Raw genomic sequence first — 19,047 nt, 5'->3', positions numbered from 1 at the left:
ATAAAAACAAAAATAAACAAATGGGACCTAATGAAACTGCAAAGCTTTTGCACAGCAAAGGAAAACATAAAGAAGACGAAAAGACAACCCTCAGAATGGGAGAAAATATATGCAAATGAAGCAACTGACAAAGGATTAATCTCCAAAATTTATAAGCAGCTCATGTAGCTCAATATCAAAAAAACAAACAACCCAATCCAAAAATGGGCAGAAGACCTAAATAGACATTTCTCCAAAGAAGATATACAGATCCCCAACAAACACATGAAAGGATGCTCAATATCACTAATCATTAGAGAAATGCAAATCAAAACCACAATGAGATATCACCTCACACCAGTCAGAATGGCCATCTTCAAAAAATCTACAAACAATAAATGCTGGAGAGGGTGTGGAGAAAGGGGAACCTTCTTGCACTGTTGGTGGGAATGTAAATTGATACAGCAACTATGGAGAACAGTATGGAGGTTCCTCAAAAAACTAAAAATAGAACTTCCATACAACCCAGCAATCCCACTACTGGGCATATACCCTGATAAAACCATAATTCAAAAAGAGTCATGTACCACAATGTTCATTTCAGCACTATTTACAATAGCCAGGACATGGAAGCAACCTAAATGTCCATCGACAGATGAATGGATAAAGAAGATGTGGCACATATATACAATGCAAATTACTCAGCCATAAAAGGAAAGAAAATTGAGTTATTTGTAGTGAGGTGGATGGACCTAGAGACTGTCATACAGAGTGAAGCAAGTCAGAAAGAGAAAAACAAATACCGTATGCTAACACATATATATGGAATCTAAAAAAAAATGGATGTGAAGAATCTAGGGGCAGGACAGGAATAAAGATGCAGACATAGAGAATGGACTTGAGGACACAGGGATGGGGAAGGGTAAGCTGGGACGGAGTGAGAGAGTGGCATGGACATACATACACTACCAAATGTAAAATAGAGAGCTAGTGGGAAGCAGCCACATAGCACAGGGAGATCAGCTCAGTGCTTTGTGACCACCTTGAGGGGTAGGATAGGGAGGGTGGGAGGGAGACGCAAGAGGGAGGAGATATGGGGATATACGTATACGTATAGCTGATTCACTTTTTTATAAAGCAGAAACTAACACACCATTGTAAAGCAATTATGCTCCAATAAAGATGTAAAAAAAATCGCAGATATTATACACATATATACACATAAAATCAAATCTGACTCTTTTGAAGTCATGTAGCATAAATGAGTAAGGACATGTTTAAGCACTGATCTCAGACCAATGCACACTCTTGCCATTCATGAGAAAAGAAATTCTGTGAAGAATAAAGCATAACTGAAGCAACAGCCCTAAAAATTTCAGTAAATCAAGAGAATATGATTTAGGATAAAACATTACTTGGATATAAGTGTGCAATAAATCTGTTTTCTGTTTAATACAATTCATTCATTTAACAAATATCTATTGAGCGCTTAATACGTGCCAGGACTTTTCTGAGCCCTGAAAATACAGTGATGAACACAAAAGACAATAATTACTGTGATATTTAAAGCTTGTATATCATTTTTGCATATCTAGGATTTAGATATTTTCTTGTCTGGAATGTTTTACATAAAGACAATGAAACTATAGTACATACATGCTGTGACTTTTCCTTTACATTCTTTATTGCACATAGAAAAAAGTTGCACGAATATACTTTATCTGTTTTGTGAGCTATATCAAAGAATAATATCATACTAACCAGCTAACCTACCTTGCCTGCTACCCAGTCCTACATACCTTTGGGACCAGGTGGTCCAGGAAGCCCAATTCCAGGGATACCTGGTTCTCCTTTGCTACCAGGTATACCTGGCAAGCCTGGCTGGCCTGGGAGTCCAGGTTCACCTACGGAGAAACAGCAGTTTTTTGGAAGTAGCCAAAGACAGAAACCAAGAAGTGTTGAAGACATGGTCAAATAAATTCCTCACATACCTGGAAGACCTACTTCACCATCTCTGCCTGGGTTACCAGGCAAGCCAGGCTTCCCTGGCTGTGTTATGGTCTGACCTGGATCACCTTTAGGACCTAAGAACAAGTGGGAATTAATAGTGAATGGGAAGTATTCACTTGACTAAAGATCTCCGCTAATTAAAACAAAAAAGAAAGTATTTACAATCTTCTAAAAATTCAAACTAACAAAAATCCATGAGAAAAACAATCCTGTATATATTTTCAAGGAAGATACTAAACAGAAGGATGAAATTTCAAAGATAAAAGTAGATGACAGTATTAAGGGTTTCCATGAAGATGGCATCTATAAAAATATTAGGCATCTATAAAAATATTTTCTAAATGTAGGTCAAAAGAAAAATACTTATTTTTGGTTAACTAGTTTTGGTTAAGGTTTTATGTGTGCAAAGTCCAAGTACAACTACTTCTCATTAATTGAAATAAGAATTTGAAATAGGCTCAGGACAAAGATGGATTTCTTAAACATGACATAAAAAGCACTAACCATGAGAGAGAAAAGGTTGATATATTTGACTACATTCAAAGTGATTTCTGTTCATTGAAGACACCATACAGAGAGTGAAAATGGCAAGCCATAGTGAATTAAGATTTTACAAAATAAATAGCTAATAAAGAACTAATACAAATTATATATATATATATATACACACACACACACACATATATATATTCCTCCAAATCAATAAGAAAAAGAAACAATCCAAAAGAAAAAATGGTCAAAACACTTGAATAGACATTTCACAAAGAGAAATTCAAATGGTCAACAAACATATGAAAAGGTGGTAAACATTAATATAATCAGAGAAATATAAAATAAAACTGCCATGAGATATATCACACTCAACAGACTGGCAAAAATGAAAAAGTCTAACAATACAAAATACTTATGCGGATACAGAGCAACAAGAAACCTCTAATACTGCTGGTGGGAGTATAAATTGGTACAATTGCTTTGGACGTAGTTTGGAATTATCTAGTACAGCTGGAAGATGCATTTATTCTATGTCTCAAGAATGCTAATCTTAAATATATACCCTAGCCTAGGGATTGGCAAATTTTTTCTGTAAAGGACCAGACAGCATATACTTTAGGCTTTGTGGGCCATCTGGTCTCTGTAGCAACAACAACTCTGCAGTAGTAGTGCAAAAGCAAGCATAAACAATAGTGAATGGCTGTGGATGTGTTCAAATAAACTTTTCATTTATGACAACATGTGGAGGGCCAGAGTTGTAGTTTGCTGATCTCTGTCACAGAGCAGTGTATGCACATGTACACCAGAAATATATATAAAAGAATGCACATAGAAGCATTATTCATAATAGGCCTGAACTATAAATAACCCAACTGTCCATTAACAATAGAATGCATAAAGCAACGGTGATACACACACACACACACAGTGGGATACTGTACAGCAGTGAAAATGAATATGCTATATCCATACACAAAGTTAACATAAAGAATACTTACCCTATGCTTCCATTAATATAACACTCAAAAAGAAGCATAATTAAAGTACTTTGATAGGAATACATATCTAGGTGATAAAACTGTATATGGAGGGAAATTATGCAAAAGTCAGGACAGTGTTTACCTTTGGAGAAATGGAAGGGGATTATGATCAGGAAAGAACAGAGAGAGGAGGATAGGGGTTTCGAGGATGCTGGCAATGTTGTTTCTTGACGTGTGTGGTCGTTATGTGTGTGTTTCCATTATATTTGTTAAACTTTGCATTTTATATATCATGTACATTATATATATCATGCACTTAAAAACAACAACAGTAACAATAAACATAGTCAAAAAATTTAAAGAGAAGCCCCTCTTAAAACACACACACACACACACACACACACACACACACACACACACACACATTTATGTTTCCCTGCTAAGAAACTCCGAAAAGGCCCAAATATAAATGGCGACGGAAACACAACTCTCATAAAAAGAAGCCAAGAATGGCCAAAAGATAATAAATACATTTCTGCTTTTAAGCACCAAACTAAAAACAAAACAACCATAATAAAGTCACCTGGTATTCCTGGCTGGCCTGGATTTCCTGCTACACCTTGTATGCCTTTTTCACCTGGTGGGCCTGGAGGGCCAAAACCAAGAGGGCCCATAGGCCCCCTATTTCCTGGGAGACCTGGCAAACCTGGGTTCCCAGGGGGACCTCTTTCACCCTTAAAAGCAATTCCACCCTGAAAAGGGAAAAATTTAATACAGAAACATAGATATAACAGCTATCTGTAGGTTGGTATTACTAAGTACAACTAGAGAAATGATACAGCCACAAATAGTTCTTAAAAACTACATAAGTGTGTGTTATTATCGGGTGGTATGTGTGCTCACTCTACTTATTCATTCTTTTAACAAATATTTTTGAGTTCCTACTATGTGCCAGGTGCTGGTGATAAAGCAAAGAATAAAAATTGGCAAAAATCTCTGTGTTCATGAAGTCAAGAAGTTTACAGCCTAGCTAACATTTAATAAAACAGCACTTTCTACCTAAATATCCTGGGCTGTGTGTTGTGCACAAAATAAGAATCTACTCATTTATCTTCAATCTGTAGGCTCCACGGCACATTTCACACGGCCATCTACTCACACTAATCTCTAAGCTTACTTTATATAAAAACCAAATTAGTCTTTTGTTGTCCGGTCTAAAAAAAACCAGACAAGGCTATGTGGGATAAGAAAAGGGGAACCTCACAGTGACCCATAAGCATCTTAACCTCCTGCCTACCTAGTCATAGCAAATATTACTCAATATAGCAGTGGGTTAAGCAGAAATAATTAATAAAACCACTGAGAAAAGAACTGTAAAGAAACCCTATGTAGTCAATAACAATGTACCATTACTATATATAATCACATTCTTTTAAGCATTGATTACATGTTCATCTCAGCACCAGGCCTATCCTAGGAAACATCACTAACAATTTGACATGACAAAACCAAGAATATCAAACCAACTCACAGGTTCTCCTTTGGGGCCAGGAAGCCCTGGCAATCCATCCTGTCCAGGGGTGCCAGGTAAACCAGGAAGCCCTGGAGCTCCAGGAGAACCCAAATCTCCTTTGTCACCCTTCATTCCTGGAAAAGTGAGGACGTCACCAGGTTCACCTTTAGGTCCGGGAAAGCCTGGAGCACCTGGAGCTCCTGGTATGCCCTGAGGGGGGGGCAATAAAGAGGGGAAAAAGAAGAGAGAGAAAAAGAAACTCAGTTTCTTTTTTTCTAATACTTTCTCCAGTTTATCCCATCAACCTGCCCAATAACACTTAGTGTACCAAGCTATGAGTCAAGTGAGACATATGAGTCAGCGCGAGCGAAAGAATCAAATATATCATAATAAGAAAACTAAATTTCTTTTATATATATCCACAAGTGAAAATCAAAGTGTAAATAGGTTTCTTCTACTTCTTCTGTTATATGATATACTCAAAACTTACTGTTAATCCTTTGGGACCGGTTGCACCAGCGTGTCCTTTTTCACCCTTCTGTCCAGGGAAACCAAGAGATCCTAATACACACACACACACACACACACACACACACACACACACACACAGAATAATGTGAGCTTTGAGCTTGAAATCCTGACAAAGCTCATATAAAAATCAGCAAGTCAGGAAGTCAAGTTTTAAAATAAGAATGCCAGACTTCCCCAGTGGTGCAGTGGTTAAGAATCTGCCTGCCAATGCACCAATGTGGGGGACACGGGTTTGATCCCTGGTCTGGGAAGATCCCACATGCCGTGGAGCAACTAAGCCCATGCGGCACAACTGCTGAGCCTGAGCTCTAGAGCCTGCGAGCCACAACTACTGAGCCCGCGTGCCACAACTACTGAAGCCCGAACGCCTAGAGACCATGTTCCGCAACAAGAGAAGCCACCGCAATGAGAAGCCCATGCACTGCGACGAAGAGTAGCCCGCGTTCGCCACAACTAGAGAAAGCCCACTGCAGCAATGAAGACCCAACACAGCCAATAAATTAATTAATTAATTAATTAATTAAAAATAAGAATGCCATTCAATCCCATTTAACAAGTCACATTTTGATCTTTCTATTCTATGCTCTGAAGGCGAGGAGATCATCCTTTCTTTTAGGTAAAGCTAACATTTCCTGGTACATACAGCATTGTATCCTTAGGTATTTCCAATTCCAAATCCTCTCAGAGTTCGCAGCTACCAAGTACTATGCACAGAAATGCTCTGCTCTTATAATCACCCCATTGCCAAGGTGAGAAGGAGATAAGGACAAAGTCTGTGTATCTTTCTTTGTTCTTACTTAAACAATTTTCCTAGATTCCTACCAGTTCTTTCTTTGGTTTGTCACTCCCTAAAATTTGGTTTATGAGAAAGGATTGGTGCTCAAAGACTAGAGAAAATATTACTAAAGCAGTGCTCTCAAAATGGGTCCCTGGACCAGCTGCATCAGCATCACCTGGGCACTGGTTAGAAATGCTAATTCTTGGGCCCTCCACCCCAGGTCTACTGAATCAGAAATTTTGGGGGGTGGGACCCAGGAATCTGGGTTTTAACAAGCCCTCCAAGTAATTCTGATGCACTCCCAAGTTTGAAAACCACTAGACTGGAAGTACAAGGCTAGATGCTTAACTTCTAGGGGCAGCTATAAGACTGGCTGAAAATCTATTTCCAAACACCAAAAGTGTGTTTGGCAGACACACTAGACAGAAAGGTAAGAGATCTGGTATCTACTCTCAGCCCTGACTGACTCAGACATGAAGTGTGATTTCAAGAGAATATAATCCTGGGAAACCCCAAGAGGCAGTTGAGTAAAAGAGTTGGAAATGGGGAAGGGGGAGTTATATATAGAAAGAGGAAGACAAATATCATATGATATCACTTATATGTGGAATTTACAAACAGAGTACAAATGAACTTATCTACAAAACAGAAACAGAGTTACAGATGAAGAAAATAAACTTATGGCTACAAGGGGGGTAAGGGAGGAGGGGGATAAATTAGGAGGCTGGAATTGACATATACACACTACTATACATAAAAGAGATAACTAATAAGGACCTACTGTATAGCACAGGGAACTCTACTCAATACTCTGTAATGGCCTATAATGGGAAAAGAATCTAAAGAAGACTGGATATATGTATATGTATAACTGATTCACTTTGCTGTACACATGAAACTAACACAACATTTAAATCAACTATACTCCAATAAAATTTTTTTTAAAAAAGAAAGAACATTTTAAATTTTTTAATTTTTAAAAATTAAAAAAAATAAAGAGGAATATTGGCAGTTGATTGCCAAACTCTGGTAGAAGACCGTTTCGTAATGACAACATGTGATACATCCCAATGACTAGAATCTTGGCCACTGAAAACCATATTCAGGGGTCAGGTATTATGAACATTTTCCCCAGTTTTCTGGAATAAAGAAGTCTGACTCTGTATAAGTTATTTTCCTCACCATATGGAAAATAAGGAAGATACTTTTCCTGGAGTAATACTGTCGAAATTCTTTAATAGAAAATGTTGGTAGCTTCAGCTACTGGAAACAAGAGCATAATTTATTTCACAGCAGATATGACATTTCATATTTAATTATTTATGGATGTGAGTGACTAGTCATAAAATGAGACACTGGTATCATTTAAAACTATAAGCTCACTAATATCTAGCCAAGAAATATTTTTAAGGTTGCCCTGAGGAAGAATGTGTTACCTGGGGGACCTGGAAGACCTGGCAAACCAGGTTCACCTGGAGGCCCTGAAACACCAGTTCCAATACAGTTGAAGCAGGTGTCACCTTTGTCACCTAGAGAAAACCATAATAAAAAACAAATTTTACTTGAAGGGGTACATATACCTTCTTTAGATAGGTTCTAAAGAAGTTAGCACTAAGGGACAATATTCCTACCTAACAGTGTAGCTGGAGAAGCCTATATCTAGAATCAATTTACTTGATAAATATTTACTGAGCACCTACTATGTGTCAAGCACTGTTCGAGGAGTTTGTAATACATTGATAAACAAAACAGACAAAATCCATACCTTCACAGTGTTTACATTCTACCAGTGGCTGGGTAAGTGAAATTGGATATGCTTAGGGGTGGGTGGCAGGTTGCAATTTTAAATAGGGTGGTCAGGATAAGACCTCATTGAGAAGATGACACGTGATTAAAAAAACTTAAAGGACATGGCACGTGCATAACGACTATAGTGCAGTCCAGGTAGAAAGAGTAGCCATGTTTGGTATATAGAAGGAACATCAAGGAGAACAGATTGTGGGAGTACAGTGAGGAAGGGGAACCAGGTCAGACAGTTAACAGGTTATAACAAGTGGCATATCATAAAATATCACATAGGCCACCACAAAGACTGTGGCTTTTACTGTGAGTGAAATGAGAATTTAGGAGAAGAAATTAAACAGAAAAGCAACATGATATGACTTAAGTTTTAAAAGGATGACTCTGGTTGCTATGTTAATAATATAATCTAAGTACAAGGATGGAAACAGGGTAAACACATAAGTGGCTACTGCTGAAGTGATCTAGGAGAGATAGTAGCTCATTCCAGAGTGACAGCAATGAACATGATGAGAATTGGTTAGATTCTGGACATATCTGAAAGTAGAGCCAATAGGGTTTTCTCATGGATCATACAGAATTCAAGAGAAGAAGGGAATCAAGGATGACTCCATGACAGATCAAAGGTCGAAATGTAAAAGGCAAAAACGATAAAGCTTTTAGAAGAAAACATAGAGGAATATCATCAGGTCCTTGGGATAAGCAAAGATTTCTAAAACAGGACATAAACAGCACTAACCATAAAAGAGGACATTAATAATTTGACTTCTTTTAATTAACAACTTCTGTTCAAGAAAAGACGCGAGTAAAAAAGCAAGTCACAGAATGGGAGAATATATTTGTGATACATATATCCAACAACCCAATCAAAATAGAAGAAGATAGGTATTTTACAAACAGAATGTACAGACTATAAGAAAAGAGGCTCAGCATCAATAAGTTGTGAGGAAAATGGAAACTAAATCCTCTTTGTAAAATGGTTTGGTGGTATCTATGGAATCAAAGATACATCTACCTTATGATCCAGCAATTCCATTACCAGGTTTACACAACAGAAATGAATGCTTATGTCCTACTGTATATATATATATATGAATGTTCATAGCAGCTTTATTCATAATAGCCCCAGACCAAATGTCCATTAACATTAGAATGGATGAATATGGATAGGAATATTCATTCAATGAAATACCAAAGAGCAGTGAAAAAATACTGCTACAAACAAAAACATGGATATACCTCACAGATATAATATTAAGCAAAAGAAACCAGATAAAATATTAAGACATAAAAGAGCCCATACTGTATGATTCCATTTATACAAAGTTCAAAGTTAGGCAAACTGTTTGATTGAGGATACAACAGTGGTTACCTTTGGGAGTGCTGTATAGGATACACAAGAGAGTCTTCTAGAGTCTTGGAAAAGTTCTATATTTTGATTTAGACAGTAGTTACATGGGAGGTAATAGATAGACATACATACGGAGAGATATACATATAGAGACAAAGTATATATGGGAGGAGGCATATCTATATATAGAGAGAGACATATCTATACCTATATCTATATCTAATATATACGATATGCCAGGAAGGTAGGAAGAAAAACAGAGCATGTAATATACTGAAAACCAAGTGAAGAAAGTGTTAAAGAATGGAAAAATCAAGGAAATAATGGACTGAGACTTGATATTTGAATTGGCAGTGAACAGGCTGCTGATGACTGACAAAAGCAGCATCTATGGAGTGGTTGGGGGAGGGGAGTGAAGTCCTGAGGAGTATGTTTAAGAGAAAATGAGAGTAGAGTTACCTAGAGACAGTGAGTAGAAAATTCTTGAAGAGTTTTGCTCCAAATGGAAGCAGAGGAATGGCGTAGTATCAGGCAGGGGAAGTGGGATTATGATAAAATATTTTTAGATGGGTGAAAAAAGCATATTTGTATACTGCTGGGAATGATCCAGTAAAAGGGGAAAATTGATGATATGGGAGTGACAAGAATTTCTGGAATGAATTTTTGGGGGAGAACAAGAGGAAACTGAATCTATTGTACAAACAGAAGAACTGCTTTAGATAGGAGCAGTGACAATAATAGGCAGGAAGGCAGAATATAGGGGCAAGATGCAAATAGGTGGGTAAATATGGTGGTGGCGGCAATCTGTGAAAGTTCTCTTGTTATTGCTTCAATTGGTCAGTGGAAGAGAAAGCAAAGTCACAATCCTAAAATAAGAATGGAAGAGGAGGTGTTAGAAGTTTGAAGAGAGAAGGCACAGGCTCAGAAGAGGTGGTAATTTGGAATTACCAGGGCTGTGTTTTTGTTTGAAGTGAGTACAATGGCAGGAGAGGAGGGCAAAGGTGTCAAGAGTTTATGTATGAGATTGATTATGGAATTTAAGCTGGGTTAAGAGAGCAGAAAGGACATCAAAAGGTTGAGGGACAGTCAAAGTTGGTAGGTTTCAGTGAGTGTGAAGTAATGTTGGAGTCAGGTTATTAGAGGTAGTAAGCTAGAAAGATAGGATGTAGTGGTCACAAAATGAGATTCGGGAAATCAAAATATGGAAGTGTGCACTACTGGTAACGTGTGGTCTTGGGGTATGACCATGGGAGTGAGTGGCTGAGGTAGGATGGAGGATATAGGGGATTTTGCTGATGATTTCAAAGGATGAAGGAATATGGGAATCAAACCTTTCACTCCTTGTTCTCCTTGGAGTCCTCTATCACCTGGAGATCCTGGAGGGCCAGGAGGGCCTGCTTCACATACCTCATCACCTGAGATAAGATAAAACAAGAACAGCAAGCCAATTTTTGTAAAATATCCAGAAGACAACAAAGAGAAAGTGTGATAGGCTAGGAAAAAAGAGATCTATTTTCAGTTATTTCTCTGCATTAATACAACTACCTATAAACAAAAGGAAGATATAATATTAGTGATAATTTGAAGAACAAATCTAAATATCAAAGAATCACCAAAAATCAAAAGTAGAAGCGGTGGAAGAATATTTAGCTATCAGAAATACAAAGAATGATGTCAACCTTCAGCTAGATTCACTTATAAATAAAGACAAAACAAAAACAACAATAGAACTTAACAGGAAAAAACTATAGCTTACTAGGAGGGATGTGAGGGCCAGGAGGGCCAGGAGGCCCTGGAAGGCCAGGAGCCCCAGGCTGTCCATCAAGTCCAGGAGATCCAGGAATGGAAATTCCAGGTGGACCTTCATCCCCTTTCTGGCCCCTTTCCCCAGGAAAGCCAGGGGGCCCAGGAGGACCTGTAACTGCAAGTCCTAAGATAAAAACAAATACCCATTAAAAGTGATCAAAATGATCTTATTTTAGACATATTACTTTAGGTCTCAATGAGACATTAAGTAATGATAAGATCTTCCTTTAATGTATAACACCAGTTATGTTCTTAGTTTTTTCTATGAGAATCAACATCTAGAGAAAAGATGGAAAGTTCCAATAATGTAAGTACTACTTTGAGTATAAGAAAGACTAATTTAAAGTAGCTTTATTACTTTTGGAAATGTACTAATAACTAACTCTCTACTCACTCTCCTTTGACTATGATTTTTTAATCTCAGAAATACCAGGAAGCCATTTACAGGAAAAAAAAGAGGCATCTCAAAGTTCTCATGTAAACGTGGCTCTGTTTCTGGACTTTCTTCTGTTCCACTATCTGTTCCTGCACCATTAACACACTTTTTCATTACTACAGCTTTATAATGTTTGCAAAACTGGTAAGGAAAATATACCCATCTTTGTTCTTTTTAAAACCATCTTCACTACACTTACAAATTTACTCTTCCAAGTGAATTTCAGAGTCAGCTTGTCAGTTTCATTTTAAAAAGCCATTGTAATTTTGAATGAGATTAATTTGAATTTAAAGATTAAATTTTGGTAGAATCGCCTGTATATAATATTGAGTTCTCGCATCAAGTAATAATTATTATATCTTTCCATTTATTAATTTTATATTATTTAATAGTAGTTTACAAAGTTATGAAAGAGATCTTACACATCTTTGGTTTATTCATGGGTAAATTTGATTGCTAATGTCAGTTTTATGACTGTTATTTTTGTTAACTGGATTTTGTCCTCTTGTACGTTTAATTATTTTATTGCTGGTTTAGAGGAAGGTAAGTTATTTAAGTTTGCAACTCATATTTGGCTACCTTGCAAACATTCTAAGTTCTGGTAATTTGTCATTTGATTCTTTTAGGCTCTATGGGTAGATTATCACATAGCCTGTAAATAACCAAAATTTGGTTTGCTTTTTGTTTTTTATCCATACACCTCTTTTTTTTCCAGACTTAGTATGCTGGCTGGGATCTTCAGTATAAGATCAAACAGTATTGGTGACCATATCTTTTTTTTTTTTTTTTTTTTTTTTTTTTTTTAATGGTACGCAGGCCTCTCACTGTTGTGGTCTCTTCCGTTGTGGAGAACAGGCTCCGGACGCACAGCCTCAGCAGCCATGGCTCACGGGCCCAGCCGCTCCGCGGCATGTGGGATCTTCCCGGACCGGGGCACTAACCCATGTCCCCTGCATCGGCAGGTGGACTCTCAACCACTGCGCCACCAGGGAAGCCCTGGTGACCATATCTTTTTCTGACTTTTGACTTTAATGAGAATGCTCCTGATGTTTCACCAAAAAGTATGACATTTCCCGAACAGTCCTGTACTTCCCATATGAAGTAGATAGCTTCAAGAGAATATAAGGCATCAAGTCTTATATTCTGTCATCAAGTTAAGACAGTTCCCTTTTATTTATATAAATTTATTTATTTTATTTATTTACTTTTGGCTACTTTGGTTCTTTGTTGTTGTGTGTGGCTTTCTCTAGTTGCGGCGAGCGGGGGCTACTCTTCATGAAGGTGCGTGGGCTTCTCACTGCGGTGGCTTCTCTTGTTGTGGAGCATGGGCTCTAGGCGCACGGGCTTCAGTAGTGGCTCACGGGTGCTAGAGCGCAGGCTCAGTAGTTGTGGTGCACAGGCTTAGTTGCTCCATGGCATGTGGGATCTTCCCGGACCAGGGCTCGAACCCGTGTCCCCTGCATTGGCAGGGGGATTCTTAACTACTGTGCCACCAGGGAAGCCCAAGACAGTTCCTTTTTTATTTTTCTGAATTTTATTTTATATTTTTATACAGCAGGTTCTTATTAGTTATCCATTTTATACATATTAGTGTATATTTGTCAATCCCAATCTCCCAATTCATCACAACACCCCACCCCCCACCACTTTCCCCGCTTCGTGTCCATACGTTTGTTCTCTACATCTGTGCCTCTATTTCAGCCTTGCAAACCAGTTCATCTAGATTCCACATATATGTGTTAATATACAATATCTAGATTCCACATATATGTGTTAATATACAATGTTTTTCTCTTACTTCACTCTGTATGACAGTCTCTAGATCCATCCACGTCTCTACAAATGACCCAGTTTCGTTCCTTTTTATGTCTAATAGTCCATTGTATATATGTACCACATCTTCTTTATGCATTCATCTGTCAATGGGCATTTAGGTTGCTTCCATGACCTGGCTATTGCAAATAGTGCTGCAATGAACACTGGGGTGCATGTGTCGTTTTGAATTGTGGTTTTCTCTGGGTATATGCCCAGTAGTGGGATTGCTGGGTCATATGGTAATTCTATTTTTAGTTTTTTAAGGAACCTCTATACTGTTCTCCATAGTGGCTGTATCAATTTACATTCCCACCAACAGTGCAAAAGGGTTCCCATTTCTCCACACCCTCTCCAGCATTTGTTGTTTGTAGATTTTCTGATGATGCCCATTCTAACTGGTGTGAGGTGATACCTCATTGTAGTTTTGATTTGCATTTCTCTAATAATTAGCGATGTTGAGCAGCTTTTCATGTGCCTCTTGGCCATCTGTATGTCTTCTTTGGAGAAATGTCTATTTAGGTCTTCAAAACAGCTCCCTTTTAATCTTAGTTGTTTTTTAAAATATATTTATTTATTTGTTTATGTATGGCTATGTTGGGTCTTCGTTGCTGAGTGTGGGCTTTCTCTAGCTGCGGCGAGCAGGGGCTGCTCTTCATTGTGGTGCGTGGGCTTTGCATTGTAGTGGCTTCTCTTGTTGCGCAGCACAGGCTCTAGGTGCATGGGCTCAGGACTTGTGGCACATGGGCTTAGCTGCTCCATGGCATGTGGGATCTTCCTGGACCAGGGTTCCAACCCATGTCCCCTGCATTGGCAGGCGGATTCTTAACCACTGCATCACCAGGGAAGTCCCTAATCTTAGTTTAAGGATTTTTTTTCCTTTTAAAAATGAATATGTATTGAATTTTACTGTTTTCTTTGCATCTATTGGCCTATTCTCTTTTAATACGTCAGTGTGGTCAATGACAGTGATGTTGAACCATCCTTGCAATCTTAGGGTAAATTTTATTTGGTCATAATATCATATTGTTTAATATACTTCTGGATTGATTTGATAATATTTTATTTAAGATTGTTACTTCCACATTCATAAGTGATATTGAACTATAGTTATTTCCAGTGTATCTCCTTGGTGGTTTGGTATTGATACTGCTAAACTGAATTTCCTTTTTAAAAAAATGTTCTGAAACAGTTTATAAACTATGAGAATCACCTGCTCAAGAACCTGGTAGATTTCATCCATAAAACTCTATAAAACCACCCACAAAACCAATGCTTTTTCATGGAGACCATTAACGTTTCAAAATCTTCTATGGTAATTGATCTACTTAGGTGTCCTACTTTCTCGGGAAAATTTTATTACTTTATGTTTTCTGTTTCATGAGGAATGTATATTTCACCTAGAATTTAAAATATATTGACATAGTTTTAGAGTTATCTTGTAATCTAAAAATTTTAATTGTAGTTATGGTAATAATCTTTTTTCTTTACTGATTTTATTTGTGCCTTCTCTTCCCTTTATCTTGACCATATTTTATTTTTACCTTTCTCAAGTTTTTCCATCTATTTTGCTTGTGCTTTTTTTTAAAATTTGTATTGGAGTATAGTTGCGTTACAATGTTGTGTTAGTTTCAGATGTACAGCAAAGTGAATCAGTTATACATATACATATATCCACTCTTTTTTAGATTCTTTTCCCATATAGGCCATTACAGAGTACTGAGTAGTGTTCCCTGTGCTATACTGTAGGTACTTGTTAGTCATCTATTTTGTATATAGTAGTGTGTATATGTCAATCCCAATCTCCCAATTTATCCCTCCCCGCCTTTGCCCCCTGATAACCATAAGTTTGTTTTCTACATCTGTAACTCTGTTTCTGTTTTGTAGATAAGTTCATTGGTAGCCTGTTTTTAGATTCCACATATAAGCGCTATCATATGATATTTGTCTTCCTCTGTCTGACTTATTTCACTCAGTATGACAATCTCTAGGTCCACGCATGTTGCTGCAAATGGCATGTGCTTGTTTTATTTCTTATTATTTTTCCAACTTAGGTCATTTATTTTCAGTATCTCTAATTTTGTGATAAATTGAGGGTACCATGAGTTTTGATACGGGTTGTTTATTTAGCATTTAGTAGTTCATCATCTCCATTTCTGTATTCTCTTTACCTCTAGAGTTATTTAGAAATATGCACTTTAATATACAAATATTTGGTGCTTTTTGTTGTTAATTTCTGACTTCATTTCACTGTGGTCACAGAGCATGGCCCGCATATAATTTTACAAGATTTTTTCTGGTCTAATAGAGTCAATTTCTATAAATGCTTCATGTGTGTTTGAAAAGAATGTACATTCTCTGCTGCACACAGTTTTTCTCTCTCCCCCATAAATACAGCTTAATTGTGTTGCTCAAATCATTTATATCCTTTTTATTTTTCACTTACTTGATATATTGGGGAGTTGCCAAATTATCCCTTGTAGTTTATCAGTTTTCATTTTACATATTCAAAGCTATATTTTTAGATGCATAAGTTTAGTGACCTTTATATCACTGTGGTATAAGTTGTCTATTTATCCACGTGAAATATCTGTTTTTTAATGCATTTTTTCATTGAATTCTATTTCACACCGTATTAGAATTGCTAAACCAGCTTTCCTTTGGTAGCATTTGCTTAATATCTTCCCATTGCTTTATTTTCAAAATTTCTATGTTGTTTTACTTTAGATATGTCTACTGTGCACAGCATACAGATATTTTTATTCTAATTTTATTTTAGTTTTTGTCTACTAATCAGTGTTTAGTCCTTTCACATTTATTGGAGTTGCTGATTTATTTTTAACTTCTTCTTGTCATTTTATTTATTTTTTTCTATTTATTCAGGTTTATCTGTGTCTGTTTTGTCCCAATCCTAATTTGTGTGACATAGATCCAGCTTTTTGGTCATCTTCTTTCCTCAACAAGTAAGTAATGTATATTATTTCTATTCTTTCCTAGTGGTTACTATTAAAATGTTTAACCTATGTACTAAAACTTATATTTTTCAAAAAACTTAGAGAGTTAATAATATTTATATTCTCTCCCTCTAACAAGACAAAAAACCTTATCATTCACTTCCCCATTCTCGCTGTACGTCCATATCCTGTGTTAGTCATGTGTACAATTATACTTCCATATTGTTACTTAAAATACTTCTGTTATTTTTTATGATCCATACTTATTTAGACTTAAAATACTTTATCAATATCTTTCCTAACCACTGGTTCTTATATCTTACCCACCCCCACCGCCAACTTCATCCTGAATTCATTATCTTCTTCTTGAAGTAAAACCTCCAGTAACTATTTCAGAGAAGATCTGGAGGTAGTAAACTTTCTAAGCATCCCATCTTCACACTAGGATGATAGTTTGATGTAATATAGAATCTCAAATTCATAGTTATTTTTCCTTATTACTTTGAAAATGTGCTCCATTATCCTCCTCTTATTCTCACTGTTTTGTAGGTGATCTGCCTTTGCTCTCAGTTTTTAAGAATTTCTTTTTACCCTTAAATTCTAAAATGTCCCTAAAATTTGTCTAGTTACGTATTTTTGTATTATTATTTTACTTTTGCTTCGTAATTCATAAGCCTTTTCACAGGGAATCATTTTTTAATAGAAAGAAGTTCTCAGCCATTAATTTTTCAAATATTGCTTCTTGTCCTATTCTCTCCTTGAACTCCTTCATGCTGGATTTTGGGACTTCTAGGTTTATCCTTTGTGCGTCTTAAATTTTATTTCATACTATCTAACACTTTAACTTTTCTGCTACACCCTTGGAGAATTCCTTATCTCAATTTTCCAGACACAGTATGTGTTTAGTCCATTACCTTGAAGTTCGAAATCCAAAGTGCATACTTAGAGCGAAATGGGAGCCACAATTTATTCTCTTTCTCCTTGGGAGGAACACTGAGTGTCACTCATCTCATCATGTTAATATTTCATTAGCCAAATATTTTTGAAGGAAAAGTAACCATAATGTATTATACATGTATGTGTGACAGATACTGTAGATTTTTTTTTCAAATATTACATAAATCCTTACTATCACCTCATTTCACAGAACATCCAAATAAACATGCTAAACAAGGGTACTGCTCAGTTTGTGGCCAAATTAGAAATGCTCTACTATACTGTGTTATCTTCAACAAAGGAATGATATAAAACTCAGTATTGAGCTCCAAGATTTGACTGCACAGCAAAATCACCATGGGGATTTCTAGGTAGATGTTTCCGGAATTCTAAGTGGATAGTGCTATTTCCTATATAAAAATACAGTAAATCTTATATAACTAGGCATTATTAGCACAATGTTCCCTTTCATAACAGCATGAAAGGTATAATGATTAATTTTTGGATCATAGTACTGTTTGGTGTAATTTATTAATAACAAAAGGCAGAAATGGTATTTTTTTAGGGTAAAAGGACACTATTCAAGTAACTTTGCTTTTTTCTTTTTTTTTTAAAGTACAGGTAAGAAACTTGGTAAGAAAACAGGTAAGAAAAGCTATAGTAAGAGTTGAGAAGTTTCTGTCAATTAAAAAATACCTCTGTCTTCCTTGCCATGCTCACCCTGGAACTAGTATGATAATACTGTATACTTGGATTAGTAAAGATACTATAAATTCAGGGCTATTAAGTACAGCACAGTCTCTTTTACCTGGAGGTCCAGGAAGGCCAGGTGGACCCTGTATTCCAGGAAATCCTCGCTCTCCTTTTTCTCCAGGCAAGCCAGGTAACCCAATGTTTCCTTTTTCTCCTACAGTTACACCAGTTCCAGGCCTAGGAATCACCTTTATTATGAAAGAAAAAAATAAAGGAATTCAAAGAGGAAGAGACTTGTTCTTCTGAAAATAACCTAGCAGCTATATATGATTACAGTGTATCATTGTCACAAGGTGTTCAGATGCAAAATCATCAAGACTACTTATGAAGATTGTGAGTCATATTCTATATTACTTCTATGCTTCAACAGATTAGAAAATGTTCAGTGCCAGTACTAATATTACCACTCTCCTGAGCCCCAGACTTACAGAGCTAGAATTATGTTTGATGTCTCTTATCTTATAATTCACATTCGATTCATTCCAATCACCTAAGCCTGATAATTCTTTACTAAAAAGGTCTCTCCAACGTGTCTCCTTCTTTCTTGTTGCAACAGCTTCTATCCTTACCTTACACTTGGACTAACAGAAGCAACTCTGAGCTTGTCCCATTTAATCCAAATCTACTACTTGGACACACTTCCTCAAGAACCAATTTTTCTGTGTTACTTATCCTGTTAAAGGATTCAAAATTGTTCACTACTTCTTACTATATCTGATGTCACTTTTAACCCTGGACTCTGTCAAGTTACTTCTCACTCCCAATACCTCTCTCACCTGTTTCACGTCCTGAATGACCTTTTAGGAGAGTGAGATCTGATTATAACCACTTCATGCATCTTGCAGATTCCTGCTTTTGCCTTTGAATATGCCATTCTAAACATCTATAATGCCTTCCCCCAATCTTTCTCTTTGTC

At 36.7% G+C, this 19,047-nt stretch overlaps 1 protein-coding gene across 2 annotated transcripts in view; it reads right to left on the bottom strand.

The window, feature by feature from the left end:
- The window catches only part of COL4A5 (collagen type IV alpha 5 chain), a 218,482-nt gene that overhangs the window by 70,657 nt on the left and 128,778 nt on the right, over nucleotides 1-19,047 (bottom strand). For both annotated transcript variants that reach the window (XM_079911756.1, XM_079911757.1), the window contains exons 19-27: nucleotides 18,187-18,319; nucleotides 11,191-11,364; nucleotides 10,766-10,849; nucleotides 7,720-7,812; nucleotides 5,465-5,535; nucleotides 4,993-5,184; nucleotides 4,045-4,213; nucleotides 1,971-2,063; nucleotides 1,779-1,883 (exon numbers count right to left, since the gene is read on the bottom strand). In XM_079911756.1, the coding sequence (XP_079767882.1) occupies nucleotides 1,779-1,883; nucleotides 1,971-2,063; nucleotides 4,045-4,213; nucleotides 4,993-5,184; nucleotides 5,465-5,535; nucleotides 7,720-7,812; nucleotides 10,766-10,849; nucleotides 11,191-11,364; nucleotides 18,187-18,319 (1,114 nt within the window). The remainder of the gene's footprint in view (nucleotides 1-1,778; nucleotides 1,884-1,970; nucleotides 2,064-4,044; nucleotides 4,214-4,992; nucleotides 5,185-5,464; nucleotides 5,536-7,719; nucleotides 7,813-10,765; nucleotides 10,850-11,190; nucleotides 11,365-18,186; nucleotides 18,320-19,047) is intronic.

Source organism: Stenella coeruleoalba, assembly GCF_951394435.1.
Source record: "Stenella coeruleoalba genome assembly, chromosome: X".
Taxonomy (NCBI): domain Eukaryota; kingdom Metazoa; phylum Chordata; class Mammalia; order Artiodactyla; family Delphinidae; genus Stenella; species Stenella coeruleoalba.
This window is presented reverse-complemented; position numbering and strand designations above follow the sequence as displayed.